Source organism: Juglans regia, chromosome 2, assembly GCF_001411555.2.
Source record: "Juglans regia cultivar Chandler chromosome 2, Walnut 2.0, whole genome shotgun sequence".
Taxonomy (NCBI): Eukaryota; Viridiplantae; Streptophyta; class Magnoliopsida; order Fagales; family Juglandaceae; genus Juglans; species Juglans regia.
Genome location: NC_049902.1, coordinates 668,255 through 687,991, shown reverse-complemented (window position 1 = coordinate 687,991; position 19,737 = coordinate 668,255). Strand labels below are relative to the sequence as shown.

The window sequence follows — 19,737 nt, the reverse complement described above, 5'->3', positions numbered from 1 at the left end:
CTTGTGCAATGCGTTCTCAGGGGAAATTTTGCATCTGCTTAGGTTGAAAGCAGCTGCTAGCATATGAATGTTGGTATTAACTATTAAACTACTTTATGTTGCTTGAAATAACTTTGTTTGGGGGGAAGCATATAAAATACCCCCTGCTTGTAACTGTGAGTAGATGTTTTACTTCATTGTGCTGTGCTAGCCAGAAAGAATGGTCGGTTTGTGTTCAGGCTGTAAATTCTGGAAGCAGTAGCTAAGCAATTAGGATTTGCTGTTGATGATAGAGTGGCAAAATCAATGCCAGTACTGCAACTACACCCATGTCCGCTTGGATATCATACCAACATGTATTTAACTCAATTACGTGCAATCCTATTTTTGACAAGTCAACAGGAATATATATAAATATATATATATATATATATATAAATGTTAACAAATTAGACTCGTACATGGGTAGGAAATATACCTAAAATTCTCTTACTTAACCAATTTTGTGTTTATTTCTTAGAACTTAGGCTGAATCAAGCTCAAGACACTACTACTTTGCTGAGCGATGTAGATCAGATTGAAAGATGTGTGAGGTTCACTTGTAATTCAAGTAGAGTCATGTGAGGGTCATGCGCTGACTGAAATAAGGCTAATTTGCTGGTCTGCTACCAACAAGTGTGGCTGGAAAATGTGTAGGCTGGTGGAACCAGAGAGAAGTGAGCTGGGAGACCTTAGAGTTCCTCTTATGGTTGGTTGGTTGGTGCGAGATTTGTATTTTACCAAGTAATTTTTAGGACCGAACCCTCCAGCTGACCATCCCATGGTCCCTAAAGACCAGGACGTACGGATGCCAGTCCACCCAAAGGCCCATTGGCGTTTGGTGCTTAATTCAGTACATGAGTTGATGATCTATGACCTGTTCCCTTAAGTGCAACAAAAACAGCAAAAGTACCACGTAATTAAAACGTGTACGTACATGGTAAGGCAACGCCAATGAACAATATCTTCTTTCCAAAGTCCAAGTTAGACAAATATATGCTTGCTTAGATTGAGAGGATCAGAATCTCGGCCGTTAGGACATGAGGCCTTATCAGTATGTACCACGTTGTTCTAGAATCCGCGTTACGCGTAGATCACTGATGATCTCGAAGCAAGGCTGGCCAAAAGCAACCTACATCAATCGTCCTTTAGTAATGCAGTGGCCCCCAAACATGACCTTCCTCTAACTCCTAGTACTTTTGCAGCTATTGCACCTCCTTCGTATATAGATAAAAAAAAAAAAAAAAAAAAAAAACAGTACATGCAGCCAAAAGTATCTGAGAAATTTCGTAACAGATCATGAATGTGACATGTGGGTAGTGTTAAACGACAATACAGATAGACAGATATAAATTCATGAGATCGGATGGTCCATAAAATGCTAAAATTACCATGGAAGTGTCATCATTTGGGTTTTTGAATAAGTGGAAGAATGTTAACCACGTCGTTCAGCTTGATTTTTCCATAATAATAATGTTGAACACTTCATTATTTTGCTGGAATTCTGCAACATAAGTACTGCAGAAATTCAATGCAGAAACTTTTGCAGTTATGCCTGCATAAAGGTTGCAGCTAAACATGGCGGTGTGGCTCCTAGGCATTTATGAGAAAATTAAACTATAAATCTTGAGGCTCAGATTCAAATACGTAGAACCCAACCAAGCCTAAGCTTTTCTTGGAAATAAATAAATAAGCCTAATTTATGTTTTTCATTTAAGTAGCAAATTAAAGTCGATGATCATCTTCTATCTATATATATATATATTAATTGGTTCTTTATATATATAACTAAAATGCATGCACAGAAGTTATTGGATCATGCAAGTACTCCCATTAATGCTCACAGATCGATATTAATTAGTGGTACTATAGAAAGTTGTATGTGTTTAAAAAAGAAGAACAAGAAATTAGAATTCCCTAAAATATAATACAAAGATCATCGATATTAGAAGTACTATAGAAAGTTGCTCAAACTCGCAGAGACAAAAATCTCCAGCGTTCCAATTTCACAGGCGCTGTCATATAATTCTCTATGGACAATGTTAGGGAGACGAGACCGGAAATAGTGCCCTTGCATTGTATCGAAAATGGTAAATGTATTTTTTTTATTTCTTTTTCTTTTAACTATTTTTTAAGTACATTTAAATATTTAAAAAAAAATCAATTCGCTAATAGTCACTTTCTTAACTATTAAATAAAAAAAAAATACAATCAATCAACTTTTATCAATAAGATTTCTCGATACAAGTAGATGTCCAATGTGTTGGGATTAACTTTTGCTACATATATTATTAGGTTCTGTTTGGATACATAAACACTCTCAATCTATCTCACATCATCATTACAAAGTTTTTTAAATTTTTTTATATAAAATATAATAAACAATTCAACTTTTTTAAATCTCAAAACAATAATAATATTAAAAAATAATATTTTAACAATATGTTATTTGATTTATCTAAAATTATTTTATCTCATCTCATTATCTAAACAAGTCTTAATATTTTGTGTTACATCCATCGTAGATGTAGCGTGAGACCGGTCCCAAGAAGAACAAATTTATTTTTTCATTCATTTTTTTTATATTCTTAAATATTACAAGAAAACTGCTTATTTGTGGCCATTTAATTCTAGCGAAATGACTATTTACAGCCAAAATAAGACTGTTTTGGTCACAAATAATGTTTTCGCCGCAATTAAATGACCACAAAAGTCCATTTAATATTCATTTTTTTTCACACCATCGTTAAAAAAAAAAAAAACTCACAACATTACTAAAACATACCTCTTTAATTATTAAGTTAAAAATAAAATTATGGGATGGAGACTCAAATGTCGGTAACTCTAGCATTGTTCATATTTATTTTTTCTTTTTTCTTTTTTATTTTTTATCCATCTTGTTGTTCGTTTATTTACGATAAGTACGATTCTGATCTAGTGCTTATATATCACAGTTTTGATATCCCCGGAAGGCTGTACTTGAAAGGTCTCATTCCCTCAAGTTAACAAATCATTGTTTCTCTTTTGTCCTCTAATTCTCTCGACCTCAAATGTAAAACATCCTTATCGGATTGCCTTGTCTTTCCCTCCTAATTTAATGATCTGTTTAAAATCATAATATTCATATATATATATATATATATAATTATTTTACGACTTATTTATATTGAATAAATATATCACTTCATCAAAATTATTAAATATCTTTTTATTTAGATTTTAGATAACTATCTTCCATTTAAAATATAGCAATAAAAATAATTGTAAAACATGTTGGATGTGCATTATTTATCATCTTTTTTATTTCACCTTTAGTGATCTTATTATATACATGAGTTTCGTAATTAGTCATTTTTAGCATCAATTCTTCTATTTTAGTATCAATTCTATAAAATAAAAAATGTTTGTTTATAATTACTAATAACACTATCAGTTGAATTCTCTGAATTTTTTCATAAGAAACCTTTTTTTTTTTTTTTTTTGGCAAAAGATTAGCTTAGAACTATGGTGGCAAGCTTGTATTTTTCTGAATTTTAGTGGTAAAGATTGCAGCCTCTTGGGTGTATAAATATATAGATAAATATATAAATAAATATATATAAATAGAATAATAATAGAGTTACTATCCTACTAATATCTATCTATTACTTTTTTTATATTTGATTTTTTTTTAATTTTTAATTTTATTTAATGATTAAGAAAATGAGTATTTGTAAAGAGTTATATATTTTTTTTAATTTATTCTTAATGATTAGGAATGTTAAAAAAAATACTTAAAAAATGATAAAAAAAATTAAAACAAAGTAAAATACACTTAAATAATAGATGGATAATAATAAGATAATCCATATAAATATATATCTATATACAGATATCGTCTGTGTAGTTGATTACACGTGGCATCAGTTTCCAAGGAGGGCGTAGATTGGCAAGCAAGATGACATTTCCGGGAATGCCAAGTCGCGTGATTTCAAATTCCAGCGCGCGGTACGGACCCCTCTGTATATATCTCACCTAAAGAATTAAGAATCCCCAAGCATGCAGGCTTTAACTGTTTCCCGGCAACATCTTAACTGTTACTTTAACCAATCACAACTAGGCACGTTATCGCTGCTGATTTTCACGTTAGCTTTCCGGCCACATATTTTAAACGGCATAGCAGCTCCACTCTGCTTACACACTGTCTTTCTCTCAACTGAAAGTTCTCTTTTTTATTAGTTTTTCAGTCTGGGTTTCTTCTGGAGGTTTGAGAGTTTGATCATGGATGATGTGTATGCAAAGTTCATTGAGAGAATGAACCCAACAAGGCATGCTTCTCTCTGTTTCTCACTCTTTACATACAGCCTTTATATCTCAACTTAGTTTCTGGGGATTTCTTGGGGATCATGTATTTGACCATTAGAAATGAGTCCCATTTGGCTGTCTGATTAATGATAATTATTAAGGCTGTGCTGGTAGAGTTTTCTGCAATCCAACTTGGCTAATGGCCTAGCCCTGCGGCTTCAAATTGCATTTTTGACTCCTTTTGCTCTCAAAATTTTGAGCTTCGAATTTTATGGGACATTGACATTAGTTTTGTGGTTGCAGAGTTGTGATTGACAATGAGTCTTGTGAGCTTGCCACCATTATAGAGGTAAACTCTGCTTTGCCCCCATTTTCTACCTCGCAAAATGAACAGTTAAGAACAGAATTTTCTAATTAAGTTTGGCTTTTTACTTAGGTTGTTAGTACTATTAGGCAAGGAATACTCCTTGAAGTTGTCCAAGTACTTGCAGACTTAGACCTCATCATAACAAAAGCATACGTCTCCTCTGATGGAGGATGGTTCATGAATGGTATGCTTCAACTATTTCCTCCGACCCTTCTCTCTCTCTCTCCCTCTCTTTCTCAAGAAGCAATGTTTACAATTTTCAATTGCGTACAAAACACCCATTATTTTTTCTCTCCATTTTCTCAATTCCAGTGTTTAATGTGACTGACTGTGATGGGAACAAAATTAGAGATGAAGGGATCCTCGATTATATACAGAAGGCAAGTGATTATAGCAGCAGTATTTTTCACTACTTTCTTTTCGTTTGGTTGGTATATCTTAGTTCTTTCGTTCCAAGATCACCTCCATTCGCAAGTGAAATCTCGATTAGCATTGTCTGGCTGAGCGATGAAGCCTTTTATCTGGCTAGCACTTGTTTCATGTTAGTAAGTTTCCCATTACTAGAATCAGTATGTTATGCTCAACGAAGTTTACCAAATTCCTTCAATTTTTTTGGATGAGACTGACCTAAATTCAACTTATGTAGACTCAATTTCGGTTCACTAGAATAAGTTGTTGATCATGCCAACCTCGTTTTATGCATGATTGTTCTAGTTTTTTCCAGAACTTTTACATTCTCCTATTTAAACCTCGGATTTGTTGATCAATCTTGCAGCATGTTGAAACTGATGCGTGTTGCTTAGAGTCAATGAGAGGGTTCACTGTGGGAATGCCCTCGGAGGAGCATACGTCAATTGAACTAACTGGCATTGATAGGCCTGGGCTGTTGTCAGAAGTATTTGCAGTACTTACAGACCTCAGGTGCAATGTGGTGAACGGTGAAATATGGACACACAATTCTAGAGCTGCTGCTGTTATTGACTTGACAGAACAGTCAACTGGACAAGCAATTGAAGATCCAAAACGGCTCTCTACTATCAAGCAATTGCTTTGCAATGTCCTCCAAGGAAATATCAGTTTTATGACACCTAGAATCACAATATCCTCATCTGGGGTAACACACAGACAAAGGAGATTACATCAATTGATGTTTGCCGATAGGGATTTCGAAAGGCTTGAAGATGTCGAGCATAGTTCAAGAATCCATGTTTGCGTATTAGATTGTAATGATAGAGACTATACTGTTGTCTCCATAAGATCCAAAGACCGGCCGAAGCTTTTGTTTGACACTCTGTGCACTCTAACAGATATGCAGTATGTGGTGTTCCACGGGACTGTCATCACAGAAAGGATGGAAGCTCATCAGGTATGATCAGAACTCTGTAATGCTCTATTAACTGAGTAGTTGAAAATCAGATCAGATTCTATTGTATAATGCATGAGAATTGAAAAGACAGCCCTTGTTTCTACAACAACAGCTTTAAGTTTGTTTCATTAAAAACTAAGAATTGATACCGTCTCGTCGCTCAGCCAAGGGATTTTCTTTTTCCGTTTCTCTTTTTACAAGTATAAAGAGAATCTTGTTTTTGGATGTACATGTACTATGAGCTGCTCAAGTACGGTTCTGAATATTCCTTTAGTTTCATCCTGTCAGACCCATGTCATAATAGTCCTCTGCTTGCAGGAATACTACATCAGACATATCGATGGGCTTCCCGTAAGTTCAGAGGCTGAGAGACAACGTGTTATAGATTGCCTCGAAGCAGCCATCCAGAGAAGAGCCTCTGAGGTAGATAGCCCACTTTAGACACTTGAGAGTTTAGAGTAGCATTTGTTTAGGTAATTTTCTAAGAATTGCTTACTCTGGTACAGGAACTGGAACTAGAACTGTGCAGTGATGACAGACTCGGACTCCTCTCGGATATTACCAGAATATTTCGGGAAAATGGTTTGCGCATTAGACAGGCAGAGATGGCAACAAGGGGAGGGAAACTCAAAGATACATTCTTTGTCACTGATGTGTCTGGCCAACCTATTGATCCTAAAAACGTTGATTTGATTAGGCAACAGATAGGACAAAACATATTGCGGGTGAAAGGGAACTTGAGTCTGTCTCCGAAATTTCCTCAGGAGATGGCAAGAAGTTTCCTCTTTACAAACCTTTTCAAAAGTCGCAGTTTTTAAGTTCCCAACTTCCAAGCTCGTATAATCTTTGCCTATAGTTCGCTCATGTTATTTCTAGGAAGGAACAGCATATAGACATTGAGTGCGATTTCAGAACAAAGGACAACAAAATTTTGTCACCATACATGGCTGCGTAATTGTGTGCGAGTGTGAAGGAAATAATTTGTAGAAATACAAGGAAACATTGGATTATACAGAATTGATATAGGAATTGTTGTCTAAACCATAATCATTCATGGCAGTGACATTGCTAGATATTTGAATATATAATCAAGGTGAAGACTTCAGATTGATACAAGAATTGAAGATAAAGACTACCTACCAAGGAAATAGTATTGAACCTTGTGCTACGAACATTTCTAAAGAGGTTATAGCCAACTAATGGTACGACTATGGTGTTCATCAGCCCTAATTGTAAGTTTAAGTGCCAAGTGGCGGTAACATCAATTTCCGCTTAGAAATAAACACAAAAGCATATATTGAAATTTCATAATGTGCATCTCGGATCTCATATTTTCTTCCTTCTCCTTTGCCTTCTTGATATGATATCAACAAGATCTTTAGTAAAATTTGCTACCAATCTTAAGATTTTACAGAGTGATCCCTCCATCTAGAGATACCGGCATTGATTGCCTTCTGTAGGACTCCAATCCGTTCTGCTAAAAGGCAATCTTTAAGTTCTTCCATTTCAGCGTATTCCTTCTCCATTATCAGCTCCAGATCTTCAAAATGCTTGATTTTCTGGTGCAACTTTTTCATCTGCATATGCATTCAAGCAAAGAACAAATGCTTAGGCATGCCTACCCTCTTAAATGGAATGTTTTCAGCAAGTAGAACATAAAAGGGCAAAGCATGTGGACCATGAACAAAGAAAAGCTATGACCCACCTGTGTCTCAATTATGATCGCCACCAAATTTTCAACCTCTCTGTCCTCCTGCTCAGCTAACAATTTAGCACGAGCAGCAGCTGCCCCAAGAGCTGTTGCAATTGATGCTCTAATTTGCAGAGTTAGAGGTATATCATCCCTCTTGTGGGGTGTATTCGCAGTTTCTGTAAGAAGTAGAGATTCATAAATGATAAAGAGTGACATGCTACGGCAATCAATAGCCCAATAAAAGAATAGAAAATGGCTGCCCAGAGAAATTGTGGATGTGGACGATGATATCTAGTGGCCACATGGGAATGAAGCGCCAAAAAAACTACAAACCACTAGGACTCTTCCATTATGTAATGACCAAATCAATCTTTCCTTAAGAAAAACAAATGGTTTGGATCTTAAAAAAATAACAGAAAAATCTATGCATTTCAGAAGCCAACATATATAATATACCAAGAGATATCTTCACTGTGACATAGTTACAGACATAAAACTTCTGAAATCATTTTGCTTCTTCATACCTGATTGGGTCAAACCTTCCTTCGTCTTAGATTCTTCATTCTTAAATACTCTGAAACAGATAACAGAAAAATTTAAAATCATAGTATCAGTGGAAGAGCCAGATAATGCTTCCAGTTCCAGGAATGCAGGGGCATTACAATAGGTAATAAATGAATGAATGAATAACCTTTCTGCTTCGTAACTTGCAGTGGGGGGAGAAAATCCATTAGAAATATGATCCTCCTCAACATCAAAGATCTCTCTTGGAAATGAGTTTTCGTCACAAAGTGCTGTAACAGCAGCCTCAGCTGCAGCAGCCGTGGTTTGAGAACCAACCATGGTTGAGATCCGAGCAACCTGATGCAAACAATATTAACTTCCTGTTGTGCATAATAAGAGGGGAAGGAAAAGCTCGACAGCATGTCCCCCCCCTTCCTCTCTCTCTCACCCAGAAAAATAAATAAGATTTTTAAAAAATGATTTTCTCCATTCATTTACAGGAGCAAAGTTCAGTTAGCCGATATAAAAATAAATGAGGGAAAAAAATCTATGCGTAATACATAAATAAATATATATTTATAGATATAACCAAATATCATTTCTTCTTTCTCTCTTTTGCGTCAGATCTTTGCCCCAGCATTGGAAACCATAAAGCACACTTCACTACTTTTTGTCTTCCAACAATTTTACACAGTTATTGTTTGAATATAATACTCAATTTACCAACTATAAACAGAGTACAAACCAGCTAAAACAACAATAATGTCCCAAAATAACGGTTAGCTTGGAAGTTCTGAAAAACAATATTTTTGTAACAAGGTCGCCTACCTGTTTCATAAGTGAACTACCGGCATCTGAAAGGGATGCAATGCGCTGTCTTTTTGAAGGATGACCTTGGTCCACAGTGTCTCCATTCTCCTCCATTTCATTAATCTGTTCATGACATTGACCCTCTAATCTGATAGCTTCATGATGTTCAGATGAAGATAACTGGACTTGTTTTGTTCCATTCATACTGCCATTGAGGCCACCATAATTACCATATTTGTGGGCAGAACCCAACACAAGCTCTCCAAAAGGCAATTCAATGAGTTTCAATATACAATCAACCTTGCTTTTGGTTTGAACATTTTGAGCAACAAGCTCCCAGTCATCCCCATGCTTCAATACAGATTCTAAAAGAAGTAGGGTTTCTGCCTCAGTCCAGATAGCTCCATCACTACCCTTGTTTTCTGCACACTCATTGAGCTTGAATTCATCCATAGACCTGTTCTCCCCATAATTTTGATTTTTGAAACAGTTTATGCAAATTATGAATTCACCCTGCCAGTGTAATAATTAGAACAAATATGGGAGTCACAAGTTCTAAAGCACAAAAGAAAATAATATAGTGTGAGAGATGACATGAATTACAAACTCATAACAGCAGAGAGAGAGAGAGAGAGAGATTTTTGTGATGAATTTATTGTACTGCTAAAACTGCAAACCAGCACTGTCAAAATCATGTAAATCAAACCCAGAACATTGTCCTGTTAGCATATTTATCAAGTTCAGAACATCAATATAATTTGTAAGGCACTTTTTCCTGTTGCAAAATTGGAGCATTGGACATCTGAGGTAACCATACGCAATAGCTAAGGTCCTGCACTCAATCGCACTCCAAAAGAATTCACCTTCATTAAATGAAAAAACATGTAGAATCAAAATGGTCTTGTGCATATATTTCAATAAACTTATACCTAGCTGTTAGTTTCATGATTGTTTCAATCCTTTGGTGTCGTTTTCAACACAAACAACCAATGACATATATGTTTTCCATCATAAATAAAAAAAATAAATAAATAAAAGATCACATAAACAGCCAAATTCTAAATCCAATCCTTGAGGAAGATAAGCAACATGTATTTGGATTAATTATACCAATGTTTAACACAAAGACCCGAACATAGAGGACATGTACAGCAAACTCCCACAAAGACCTGACCAATAAGATTGTTCATGGCTACAGTAAATTTAATTGGACATGCCAGGCATCCAATCAGTAAACTAGCTCACTATTTCTTGCAAACAATTTATAATAGACAACAAAACCTGAGATCAAATGTAAACATAAAAGAGCTAATACCTTGGTATATTTATAGTGACCAGAGTCGCAAATTCCACCACAATTTCCACAAATCAACCCCTTTGGCTTCACCAAATCACCAAAAACATCTGAATAGGACGCCAATGGCAGAAACTTGAATCCATTCAGAACTGCATTATCCACGACGTTTGGTGGCACGGAAATAGGCTTTGGCGAATTTGGTGAGGCCCCAACTCGAACCGCATTGGGGACAACACCCTCAATCTTAATTCTAGACCTATCCTCCCCATCCTCCACCACAACTAAACTAGTATTGTTACCGGAAGGCGCACTGAAATTTATCAAACCCCGCTCGTCCAAGAACCTAAAAACCTTGTGGAGCAAGCTAACATCGCCCACCAGTGATTTTCGGACGTCAGTGAAGCTAAGCCGCCTCGAAGGCTCTTCTCTGTACTTATTGATGATAAAATCTCTGTACTCCTTGTATATTTTGGGCGTCCTTGAAAAAGAGCTTCCGTCGAAGAATTCTCTTAGAGCGAGTTTCTCAGTTTCGTGGATTTCGTCCCACAAGAACCAACCTAAGAGAGTTCGATTTCAATCTCAGGCTTTTTGGCATTCTAAAAACAACAGGATAATGATAATAATCATAATTTCGAATTTCTTTCTCTAATTTTTTTTCGTAAATTCAATTGTTTGATTAGAAACAAAAACTTCCAAAAAACCCAAAAAAAAAAACAACTAGCTAAAGAGAATATATAGTAGGTTTCAATGACAAATTCTGGGTCATTTTAACAGAAAGTTGCAGAATTTTATTCTCTTTTCACCCGAAATATTTAGAGGAATTGGATTCAGGGGAACCAGACGGAGAGATTAGGGTTTGAACGAAAACTGAAGAGAGATCAAAGCCTCGGATTAGAGGAAGGAGAGAGAGAGAGACTTACTAGAGTGGCTTGGAATGGTGTAGAGGTCGAGCTCTGGTTCGTCGGGTTTAGAAGTCGGGTCATGTGTTGTGGTTTCCATCTTTTCGGAGTCTCGGACCAGGCTGACTGAGCACGCTCCTGAGTGAGTGAGTCCCTGTGTTCGGATCTTACCTGTCCCTCGAAACCCTTTTATTGTTTAACATTTGCGCGGATTATTATGGTCCTTCGAAGGGTAATTAATTTGCAGGCAACTTTGGTCACGGACCAATGAGATTTCAAGTCAACATTTTGACTATCTTTTATCGTACCGTATGTTATTATGTTACGCTCAAAATTCATTATCACATACAATCCAAAATGATAAAAATACATAAATAATTTTAGAGAAATGATATTGGCAATCATGAGTGTGTAAGTGTTGTACAGTCACTTTGAAAAAAATGAATAAATACGAGATCTACATGAAAATAAATTAATTTTTTTAATAATAAATATCATTCTTTTTCAAAGCGACTGTACAGTATTTGCACATTCCACAACTGTATGTAGCATTATTATAATTTTGAGGCTCTCCTCGGTTTCTCTTAGTAAGGGTTTTTCACTCGTCTTTCGTACAGGTTTTCGAACCTACAACACAAGTATAGTATCGGTTTGGATTTCTATGGAGAACAATGGATCGGAGGAACTCTACAAGAAACTATCTCAAGAGCAAAAAATTCAAGTGAAGACAAATAAACTAGAAGATACCATGACCAGAGGAGAGAAGTGCCTTATTATCATATTATCATACTCTAAAAGAATCATCAAATACAATAAGGAACCTCTCAAGCAAAGAATGAAGAAGATATGGAGACCAGTAAAAAATATCAATTTCTAAGATTTGGAACCAAAGTTAATACTAGTGGAATTTGAAGATAACAGGGATAAAGATTGTTTCAAATGGTATGGACCTTGGTCTTTGACAAACACATGTTGTTGGTGAAGGAGTTGGAATGGACATTACTACAACTACACAGAATTCGACTAACAAAAGCTATGTTTTGGGTACAGATATATGATTTGTCTCTGATTGCCATGAATGAGTATGTAGGCAAACTGATCGGTAATGCAATTGGGAGTGTGGAAGAAATTGGTTTCAAGAAGGGGGATATGGCATGGGAAGAGTTCATGAGAGTCTGTGTATATATAAATACCATAAAGCCCCTCCTATGAGGAAAAAGAGTTAATTTAGGTTCTTCAAGCTCTTGCTAGGTTAATTTAGGTACAAGTCTGTGTCTGTATAGATACCACAAAGCCCCTCGCGGACTTCTGCTGCTGCTGTGGTAGATTGGGCCATGGACATTGGGACTACAGTCTTTGGCAGAAAAAGAAGGAAATCTTTGAGAACGAAGGTTTTCCATATGGCCAGTGAATGCATGCAGGAGGTAGTGGAGGAAGGGGTGGGAACGACGACACTAGAGGAAAGAGGATGACCTGCCATTGTCGCCGATAAACACTCCATCAAGTGAAAGAAAAGAACCAAGCTATCCGGCATGAATTATAGGGGAATCTGTCAGCCAATCCGAAAATGCAGAAAGCAGTGGTGGACTTGATAAAAAGAATCATAGCCAATATGGAAGGTTACCAAATAAAGATACAGAATGGATGGAGAAAGATAGGCAATCGAATATGACTAGAAGTAACAAATAGATATGGAGGAATTTGTGTCATTAATGGAAACTTAGGCAAGAAAGCATACAACTAAAGTGGGCCTGAAAGTTCAATAAAATAGACTGGTAACTTCAAATTGGATCACTAATGAAGGCATGATAGCCCACATGATGAGTAAGCCTTTACCACCTGGGGGAAGGCGGTGGATACATCTAATGAACGAAACTAAGACAAAAGCCAAACAACAAATCTCTAGTCAGAAGAAGAGAAGAGAATTGGCAAAGTTTGAAGATGAACTGGAAAGGAGCTCAAAATGATATTCGACACAAAGGAAGAATGAGGCTAATGGGAAGGTCGATAAATAAAGCAGATTGACGAAGGTTGGCTACCAGCTCTGTCGGGAGCAATGAAAATCCTGAGTTGGAATTCTTATGGGCTTGGGAACCCATTGGGATTTCAAGCGCTTTGTGACATCCTCAGAAAGGAAGATCCTAATATTGTGTTCTTACAAGAAACAAAGCTGAAGGTGAGACAGATGGAGAAATGTAAGTTCAAATTGGCTTTTGATAACTGTCTAGTTGTGGATTGTATGGGGATGAGCGGTGGGTTAGCTCTTTTGTGGAAGAAGGAGGTACTGTTAAAGGTAAATAGTTATTCAAAATCCCATATTGATGCTCAAATTAAAAAGGAAGGATCTACTAAAGTTGAATGACACCTTACTAGTGTGTATGGTAATTCTAATACTACGAACAGACATGAAACGTGGAGCTTAATCTGATCATTGCGAGGGAATGGTGACCAAGCATGGTTAGCCATTAGTAATTTAATGAAATTATGGGTCGACGTGAAAAGTGGGGAGGGAGAGATAGGCCCAAGAAGCAAATGACTGATTTTAGAGCTCTATTAGATGATTGTGAATTGGAAGATTTTGGATATAGGGTTGCGGAGTTTTACATGGTGCAACAGAAGAGAAAAGCAATATAGCATAAGTGAGAGACTTGACCGATTCTTGGCAAATTCAAAATGGTTTCATCTATTCTCAAGGGCATTTCTCACTCAAGGGATAACAGTCCATTTAGATCATTTACCAATTACATTGGATTTTAGAGGGACTCAAAATCACAAAAGAGGCAAAAAACTGTTCAGGTTTGAAGCTATATGGGTGGGAGTGGAAGATTGTGATAGAATCATAGAAGACTCATGGAAAAATGGTTGTAGCATAAGTAATATGGGAGATGTTATAGCAGAGACTCAAGTAGTTACAGGAGAGAGATCCAAAATATTTTGAACTTGAAGAATATATCTATGCTCAAACTCAAATTCAAACTTGGTTGGAAAGGGAGAGGTCCAAGGATTTGTGGCTCAAGAAAGGGAACAATAACACAAAATTTTTTCATACAAAGGCTTCCCTCAAAAGGCACAAAAACATGATGAACAGTTTAAAAGCGAACAAGGGTGAATGGTAGGAAAGGGAGGAAAGAGACAAAACAGAATTTGATGACTTCCAGTCATTACTTACAACTCCTAAGTAGGGGACCTATGATTTCTTGGAAGATTTATCAGGGAGGGTTACAACCTATAGGGATGAGGAGTCGATTAAAAAATTCACAAATGAAGAAGTGAGAGAATCTTGAAAGCAGATGAACCCACAAAAGCCTCAGGACCCAATGGTATGGCACCTATATTTTTTCAAAGATATGACACCTCGTGGGCAAACCAATTGCTATAGCAGTGTTACAAGTATTGAAAAATGGCAAGTTTCCGAATTTCCTCAACCATACTTTTAATACTTTGATCCCAAAAAAGAAATCCCTTGAGAAAGTGACTGATTTTAGGCTAATTAGTCTTTGCAATATGATTTATAAGTTGATTTCCAAAGTGATTGCTAAGAGACTGAAGAAAGTACTCCTTTCTGTTATCTCGAGCTCTCAAAGTGCTTTTGTCCTAGGTATGCTCATAACCGGTAACATTCTTGTAGCCTATGAACTCATTCATATTTTAAGGCAAAAAATGGTAGGAAAAAAAGGCTACATGTCACTGAAACTTGACATGAGCAAAGTTTATGATCGAGTTGAGTGGGATTTTTTGGAGATGATCATCATGTTCAAAATGGATTTTCAGGAAAAGTTGATTAAACCCATTATGTTGTGTGTCAAATATGTTTCTTTCTCTATTTTGATCAATGGGGAACCAAAAGGACTTGTAATTCCTAGTAAAGGCTTAAGGTAGGATGATCCCCAGTCCCCTTACTTGTTTCTTTCGTGCACCTAGGGGCTCATAACTTTGCTCAAACAAGCCGTGGCAGATAAAGCTGTGTCTGGGATCAAGATATGTAGGGGTGCACCACAAGTAAATCATCTATTATTTGCAAACGATAGTGTCTTATTCTGTAGAGTTGACATAGAGGAAAATAGATAAGTAAAACTGTTGTTAGACAAATATGAAAAAGCCTCGGGCAAAAGAATTAATAGAGAGAAAACATCCATGACATTTAGTAGGAATGTCAACACTGTCATTAAAGAGGAAATCCTGAATTTTTTAGGTGTAAAGAGTACTCAACAATATGAGAGGTACTTAAGATTGCCTCTAGTGGTTGGTAGGTCAAAATCTAGAGCCTTCTCTGATATTAGGTATAAAGTCTGGCAAAAACTTCAAGGTTGGAAGAAACCATTGTTGTCTCAAGGGGATAAGGAAGTTCTTATCGAAATTGTTGCTCTCTCAATCCCTACATACTCAATGAGCTATTTTGAGCTACTCGGCAGCCTATGTATTGAATTAGAAGCTATGATGTCGAAGTTTTGGTGGGGTAAAAAATATAATGAGAAAAATATTCACTGGGTTAGTTGAGATAAGTTGTGTGACTCAAAAACATGTGGGAGGCTTGGTATTCAAGGATCTAAGGACTTTCAATATGGCTTTGTTGGTGAAACAAGGGTGGAGAATTATGCAAGAGGAAGATACCATTCTACACAACATCTTTAAAGCTAGGTATTTCCCAAAGGTGAGTTTCTTTGACTTTGTATTGGGGAAGAATCTTTCCTATGTATGAAGAGGTATCTGGGATGCAAAAAAAGGCTTAGTCCAAGGCTACAGATGGAGGGTAGGAAATGGGAGGTCTATTAATATTTGAAAGGATAGCTGGATCGTAGGCTATAGCGACTTAAACTCTAGTTTTAGTAGTGTGGGAGGAGAGGATCGAGATACTACAGTGGATAGCCTCATTGATAATAATACAAAATGATGGAATATTAAGAAGGTTAGAGCTTTGTTCAATCCAAATATTATTGCAGAGATTTCGAAAATTGTTATTAGCTTAGGGAAACTGGAAGATAAGTTGATCTGGACACAAGAAAAAGATGGGAGATATAGTGTAAAAAGTGCTTATAGACTTTTCAGCACAACTTGCCTCGTTTGCTTTCAGAAAACATCTCATTTTATCTCATCTCATCTAATCATTACAACTTTCTCATTTCAATACAAAATAAAATAAACAATTCAACTTTTTCAAATCTCAAAATAAAAATAATATTAAAAAATATATTCTAATAATATTTTATTCAACTTTTTAACTTCAATCTCAACTTATCTCATCTCATCTATGAAAGCAAACGAGCCTTCTGAAATAGCTTGGAAAGAGAGTGTTCCAATGCTGGAAGTTAACAGCTTCTTTGGAAGGTTTTGTAGGAAATAAAGACTCTAAACAAGTGAAGGTATTTGCTTGGAGTGCCTGCAAGGATTGCCTGCCAACTCAACACAATCTAAAGAAGAGAAAGTTTATCTCTGAAGAAATGTGTTATTTCTGTCAAAAAGGCTTGGAAGATACATCACATGCCCTCTTTTATTTCCCTACCATTAAAAAGAACTGGAAAAAGTATCTTCCCTCTTTGCAAGTATCGGGTAGCACTATTGAATGGGTAAAATGGACCGAAAACTCTGCACAACAAATGCTTGATAAAATTCCTGAAAGGAGCGAAAACTTCTTTAAGTGCAATTCTATTTCTTGTATTTTCCTTGTGTACAATGAGTACTCAGTCACTGAGTATTTATAGACAGTGTGCATAACAGAAAATTACAAAGATCAAATCTACACTGTACACCTCAGCACAATCGGTTTTGCCAATTTCTTCGAGAGTCTTCCTTTCTTTGTTGGTTATTTAAGAGCTGAATCATGCAGGGTTTTTTGGTAATTCATCACTTGCTTCAATAGCCCCCCTCGCTCCAACTGGTACCGGAGATATGGTAAGGCAGGAGCGTAGTAAATTGAATCTGACTGTTGAAAGTGGCTTTGTGAAAATGTCAGCCACTTGGTCTTTTCCAGGAACAAAGAAGACTGTAAGGGTCTTGGCAACTACACGATCTCTTACAAAATAAAAATCAAGTTCCACATGTTTAGTTCTAAAGTGTAGAACTGGGTTCACAGATAAGTATGTGGCAGCAAGATTGTCACACCATAATGTGGGTGGGTCAGGGAGAAAAATTTTCAGTTCTTTTAATAAGGATTGAATCCATAAAAGTTCACAAGTAGTGTTAGCCACAGCTTTGTACTCAGCCTCCGTAGAAGACCGAGCGATGGTGGGTTGCTTTTTAGAACCCCATGAAATCATATGAGAACCAAAATAAACGCAAAAACCACTAGTTGATTTACGATCATCAGGGCAACCCGCCCAATCTGCATCCGAGAATGCAGTGAGTTTAGGAGGAGAAGAAGTTGGGGAAAAGTGAAGGCCAAAGTTGGTGGTAAGGCGAAGATAGCGTAAGATACGCTTGACGGCTTGCCAATGAGGAACCCGAGGGCAGTGCATAAACTGGCATACTTTGTTCACTGCAAAGGATAAGTCAGGTCAGGTAAATGCTAAGTACTGAAGGCTCCCTATGACACTTCTATATAAGTGAGGGTCTTCAAATGATGGACCATCAAGAGCAGAAAGTTTAACATTGGAACACATGGGAGTGGAAACAGGTTTCGATTTCTGCATGTTAGTCCTATGGAGAAGATCAGTAATGTAACGAGACTGTGACATGTATAGGCCAGTGGAGTTACGGCAGATTTCGAGACCCAAGAAAAAATGTAAGACACCAAGATCTTTGACAGGAAAATCAGAACGAATGGAGGAAATAAAGTCAGTGATCAGTGATTGACTAGAAGCAGTGACAATAATATCATCAACGTAAACAAGTACATAAATGGAATGAGAATTAGCAGAAAAAATAAAAAGAGATGAATCGGAGACAGAGGCATGAAATCCTAAGGATAACAATTTGGAACTTAACTTGGAGAACCAAGCCCTGGGAGCTTGCTTCAACCCATAAATGGACTTACGCAATTTACTGATGTAATGAGGGCAGTCAGGATTAACAAACCCGATTGGTTGATGCATAAATACATCCTCTTCCAAGTCCCCGTGCAAGAAGGCATTCTGTATATCAAGCTAATGAAGAGGCCAACTCCTGGTGACAGCAATCGAAAGAAGAAGCCTGATGGTTACAAGTTTAACCACCAGAGAGAAAGTTTCGGAATAATCAAGACCGGGTTGCTGATGGAACCCCTTGGCAACCAGTCTAGCTTTGCGTCGCTCAAGGGTGCCATCAGCACGCCTTTTGGTCTTGAGAACCCACTTACAGCCAAGGATATTGAGTTTGGGTGAGGGAGGAACGAGATCCCATGTACGGGTATGAAGTAAGGCATGAAACTCAGTGGATATAGCTTCACGCCATTCAAGGAATTTTGCAGCTTCAGTGTATGAAGTAGGATTCTCAGGAATTGAAGATGTAGTCGAAGTAGTGAGGGAGGCTGATTTGCGATCTGGCCATGGCACGGTTCCGTCAGAACGAAGAAAAGGACAATAAATGTTAGCATTTGAGCGAGTAATCATGGGATGAAAACCATGAGGTTCGACGGATGGTAGAGCCAAAGGAAGTTGAGTGGAGGAGGATGAAGGAAGCAGACCAACATTAGGGTTTGAGGATGAGTCGGTCGAAGGAGAAGAAGAAGATGAGTCGGAAGTTGAATTGTGATTTTGAGAGGAATTGGGTTCGGGCTGAGAAGGACGAAGTACAGGCTGAGAGGAAATGGATACGGGCTGAGGGGGAGTGGGCCGTGAGAAATTTTGTAGTGACTGAGAGTTGATTGGTCAGAGTGGAAAAGTTGTGGATAATGGAGCAGCTGAGCTGGGCCGTGTGGATGAGATGATGTCCGTGGACCGAATAGAGGGAGAATAAGAATTGGAGAGGACAGTAGGCCCAGAGATAAGATCTTGTTGATTTGAAGTAGAGGAAGACGTGAACCCAGCGGAAGCGAAGGGAAACAGAGACTCATCAAACCGAACATCACGGGATATGTAAACACGACCAGTGGGTATATGAAGACAATTGTACCCTTTATGATCGGGACTATATCCAATAAAAACACAGAGATGAGAACGAAGATCAATTTTATATTTGTTGAAGGGCCGGAGATTGGGCCAACAGGCGGACCCAAAGACAAGAAAAAAGGAGTAGTCTGGATTTTGACGAAATAAATTTTGAAATGGTGAGACATTGTTAAGTATTGGAGATGGCATGGAATTAATGAGAAAAGTGGCCGTTTGAAAAGCTTCTACCCAATATTTATTTGGCATAGAAGAGTGAGCTAAGAGAGAAAGGCCAGTCTCAACAATATGTCGATGCCGTCTTTCAACACTCCCATTTTGTGGATGAGAGTACGGACATGTAATGCGATGAGTGATGCCAAAATTTTTAAGTAGAGAATGAAGGGGACGAAACTCCCCTCCCCAGTCAGTTTGTATGGCAATCATATTTGAGGAAAATGTATTACTCACATACCGAAGAAAGGCAAGAAAAATAGCAACA

The 19,737-nt window shown here is 37.2% G+C and overlaps 2 protein-coding genes across 2 annotated transcripts; one reads left to right on the top strand and one right to left on the bottom strand.

Annotated features, from left to right (window-relative positions):
• The first annotated feature begins 3,980 nt into the window (after positions 1-3,980).
• On the top strand, positions 3,981-6,967 carry LOC108997700 (ACT domain-containing protein ACR4-like). The gene is made up of 8 exons (XM_018974102.2): positions 3,981-4,005; positions 4,237-4,325; positions 4,606-4,651; positions 4,739-4,853; positions 4,982-5,049; positions 5,445-6,035; positions 6,354-6,458; positions 6,542-6,967. The coding sequence occupies exons 2-8, from the start codon at positions 4,279-4,281 to the stop codon at positions 6,851-6,853; spliced, it is 1,284 nt and encodes a 427-aa protein (XP_018829647.1). The 5' UTR covers positions 3,981-4,005; positions 4,237-4,278; the 3' UTR covers positions 6,854-6,967.
• Positions 6,968-7,052: 85 nt separating this feature from the next.
• Positions 7,053-11,417, bottom strand: LOC108997615 (SWI/SNF complex subunit SWI3A). The gene is made up of 7 exons (XM_018974002.2): positions 11,260-11,417; positions 10,358-10,896; positions 9,061-9,555; positions 8,420-8,589; positions 8,253-8,302; positions 7,741-7,904; positions 7,053-7,612 (listed from the first exon to the last, which is right to left on the bottom strand). Exons 1-7 carry the CDS (start codon positions 11,336-11,338, stop codon positions 7,436-7,438), a joined length of 1,674 nt encoding a protein of 557 aa, XP_018829547.1. The 5' UTR covers positions 11,339-11,417; the 3' UTR covers positions 7,053-7,435.
• Between the last annotated feature and the right edge of the window lie 8,320 nt (positions 11,418-19,737).

Excerpts from the sequence above, each read along its gene's own strand:
- LOC108997700 (XM_018974102.2), top strand. The coding sequence starts at position 4,279 with ATGGATGATGTGTATGCAAAGTTCATTGAGAGAATGAACCCAACAAG. Across the intron at positions 4,326-4,605 it reads GAGAGAATGAACCCAACAAG|AGTTGTGATTGACAATGAGT; the intron begins GCATGCTTCTCT and ends TTGTGGTTGCAG. Across the intron at positions 4,854-4,981 it reads TGGAGGATGGTTCATGAATG|TGTTTAATGTGACTGACTGT; the intron begins GTATGCTTCAAC and ends TCTCAATTCCAG.
- LOC108997615 (XM_018974002.2), bottom strand. The coding sequence starts at position 11,338 with ATGGAAACCACAACACATGACCCGACTTCTAAACCCGACGAACCAGAG. Across the intron at positions 9,556-10,357 it reads GTCACTATAAATATACCAAG|GGTGAATTCATAATTTGCAT; the intron begins GTATTAGCTCTT and ends TTACACTGGCAG. Across the intron at positions 8,590-9,060 it reads GTAGTTCACTTATGAAACAG|GTTGCTCGGATCTCAACCAT; the intron begins GTAGGCGACCTT and ends TGTTTGCATCAG.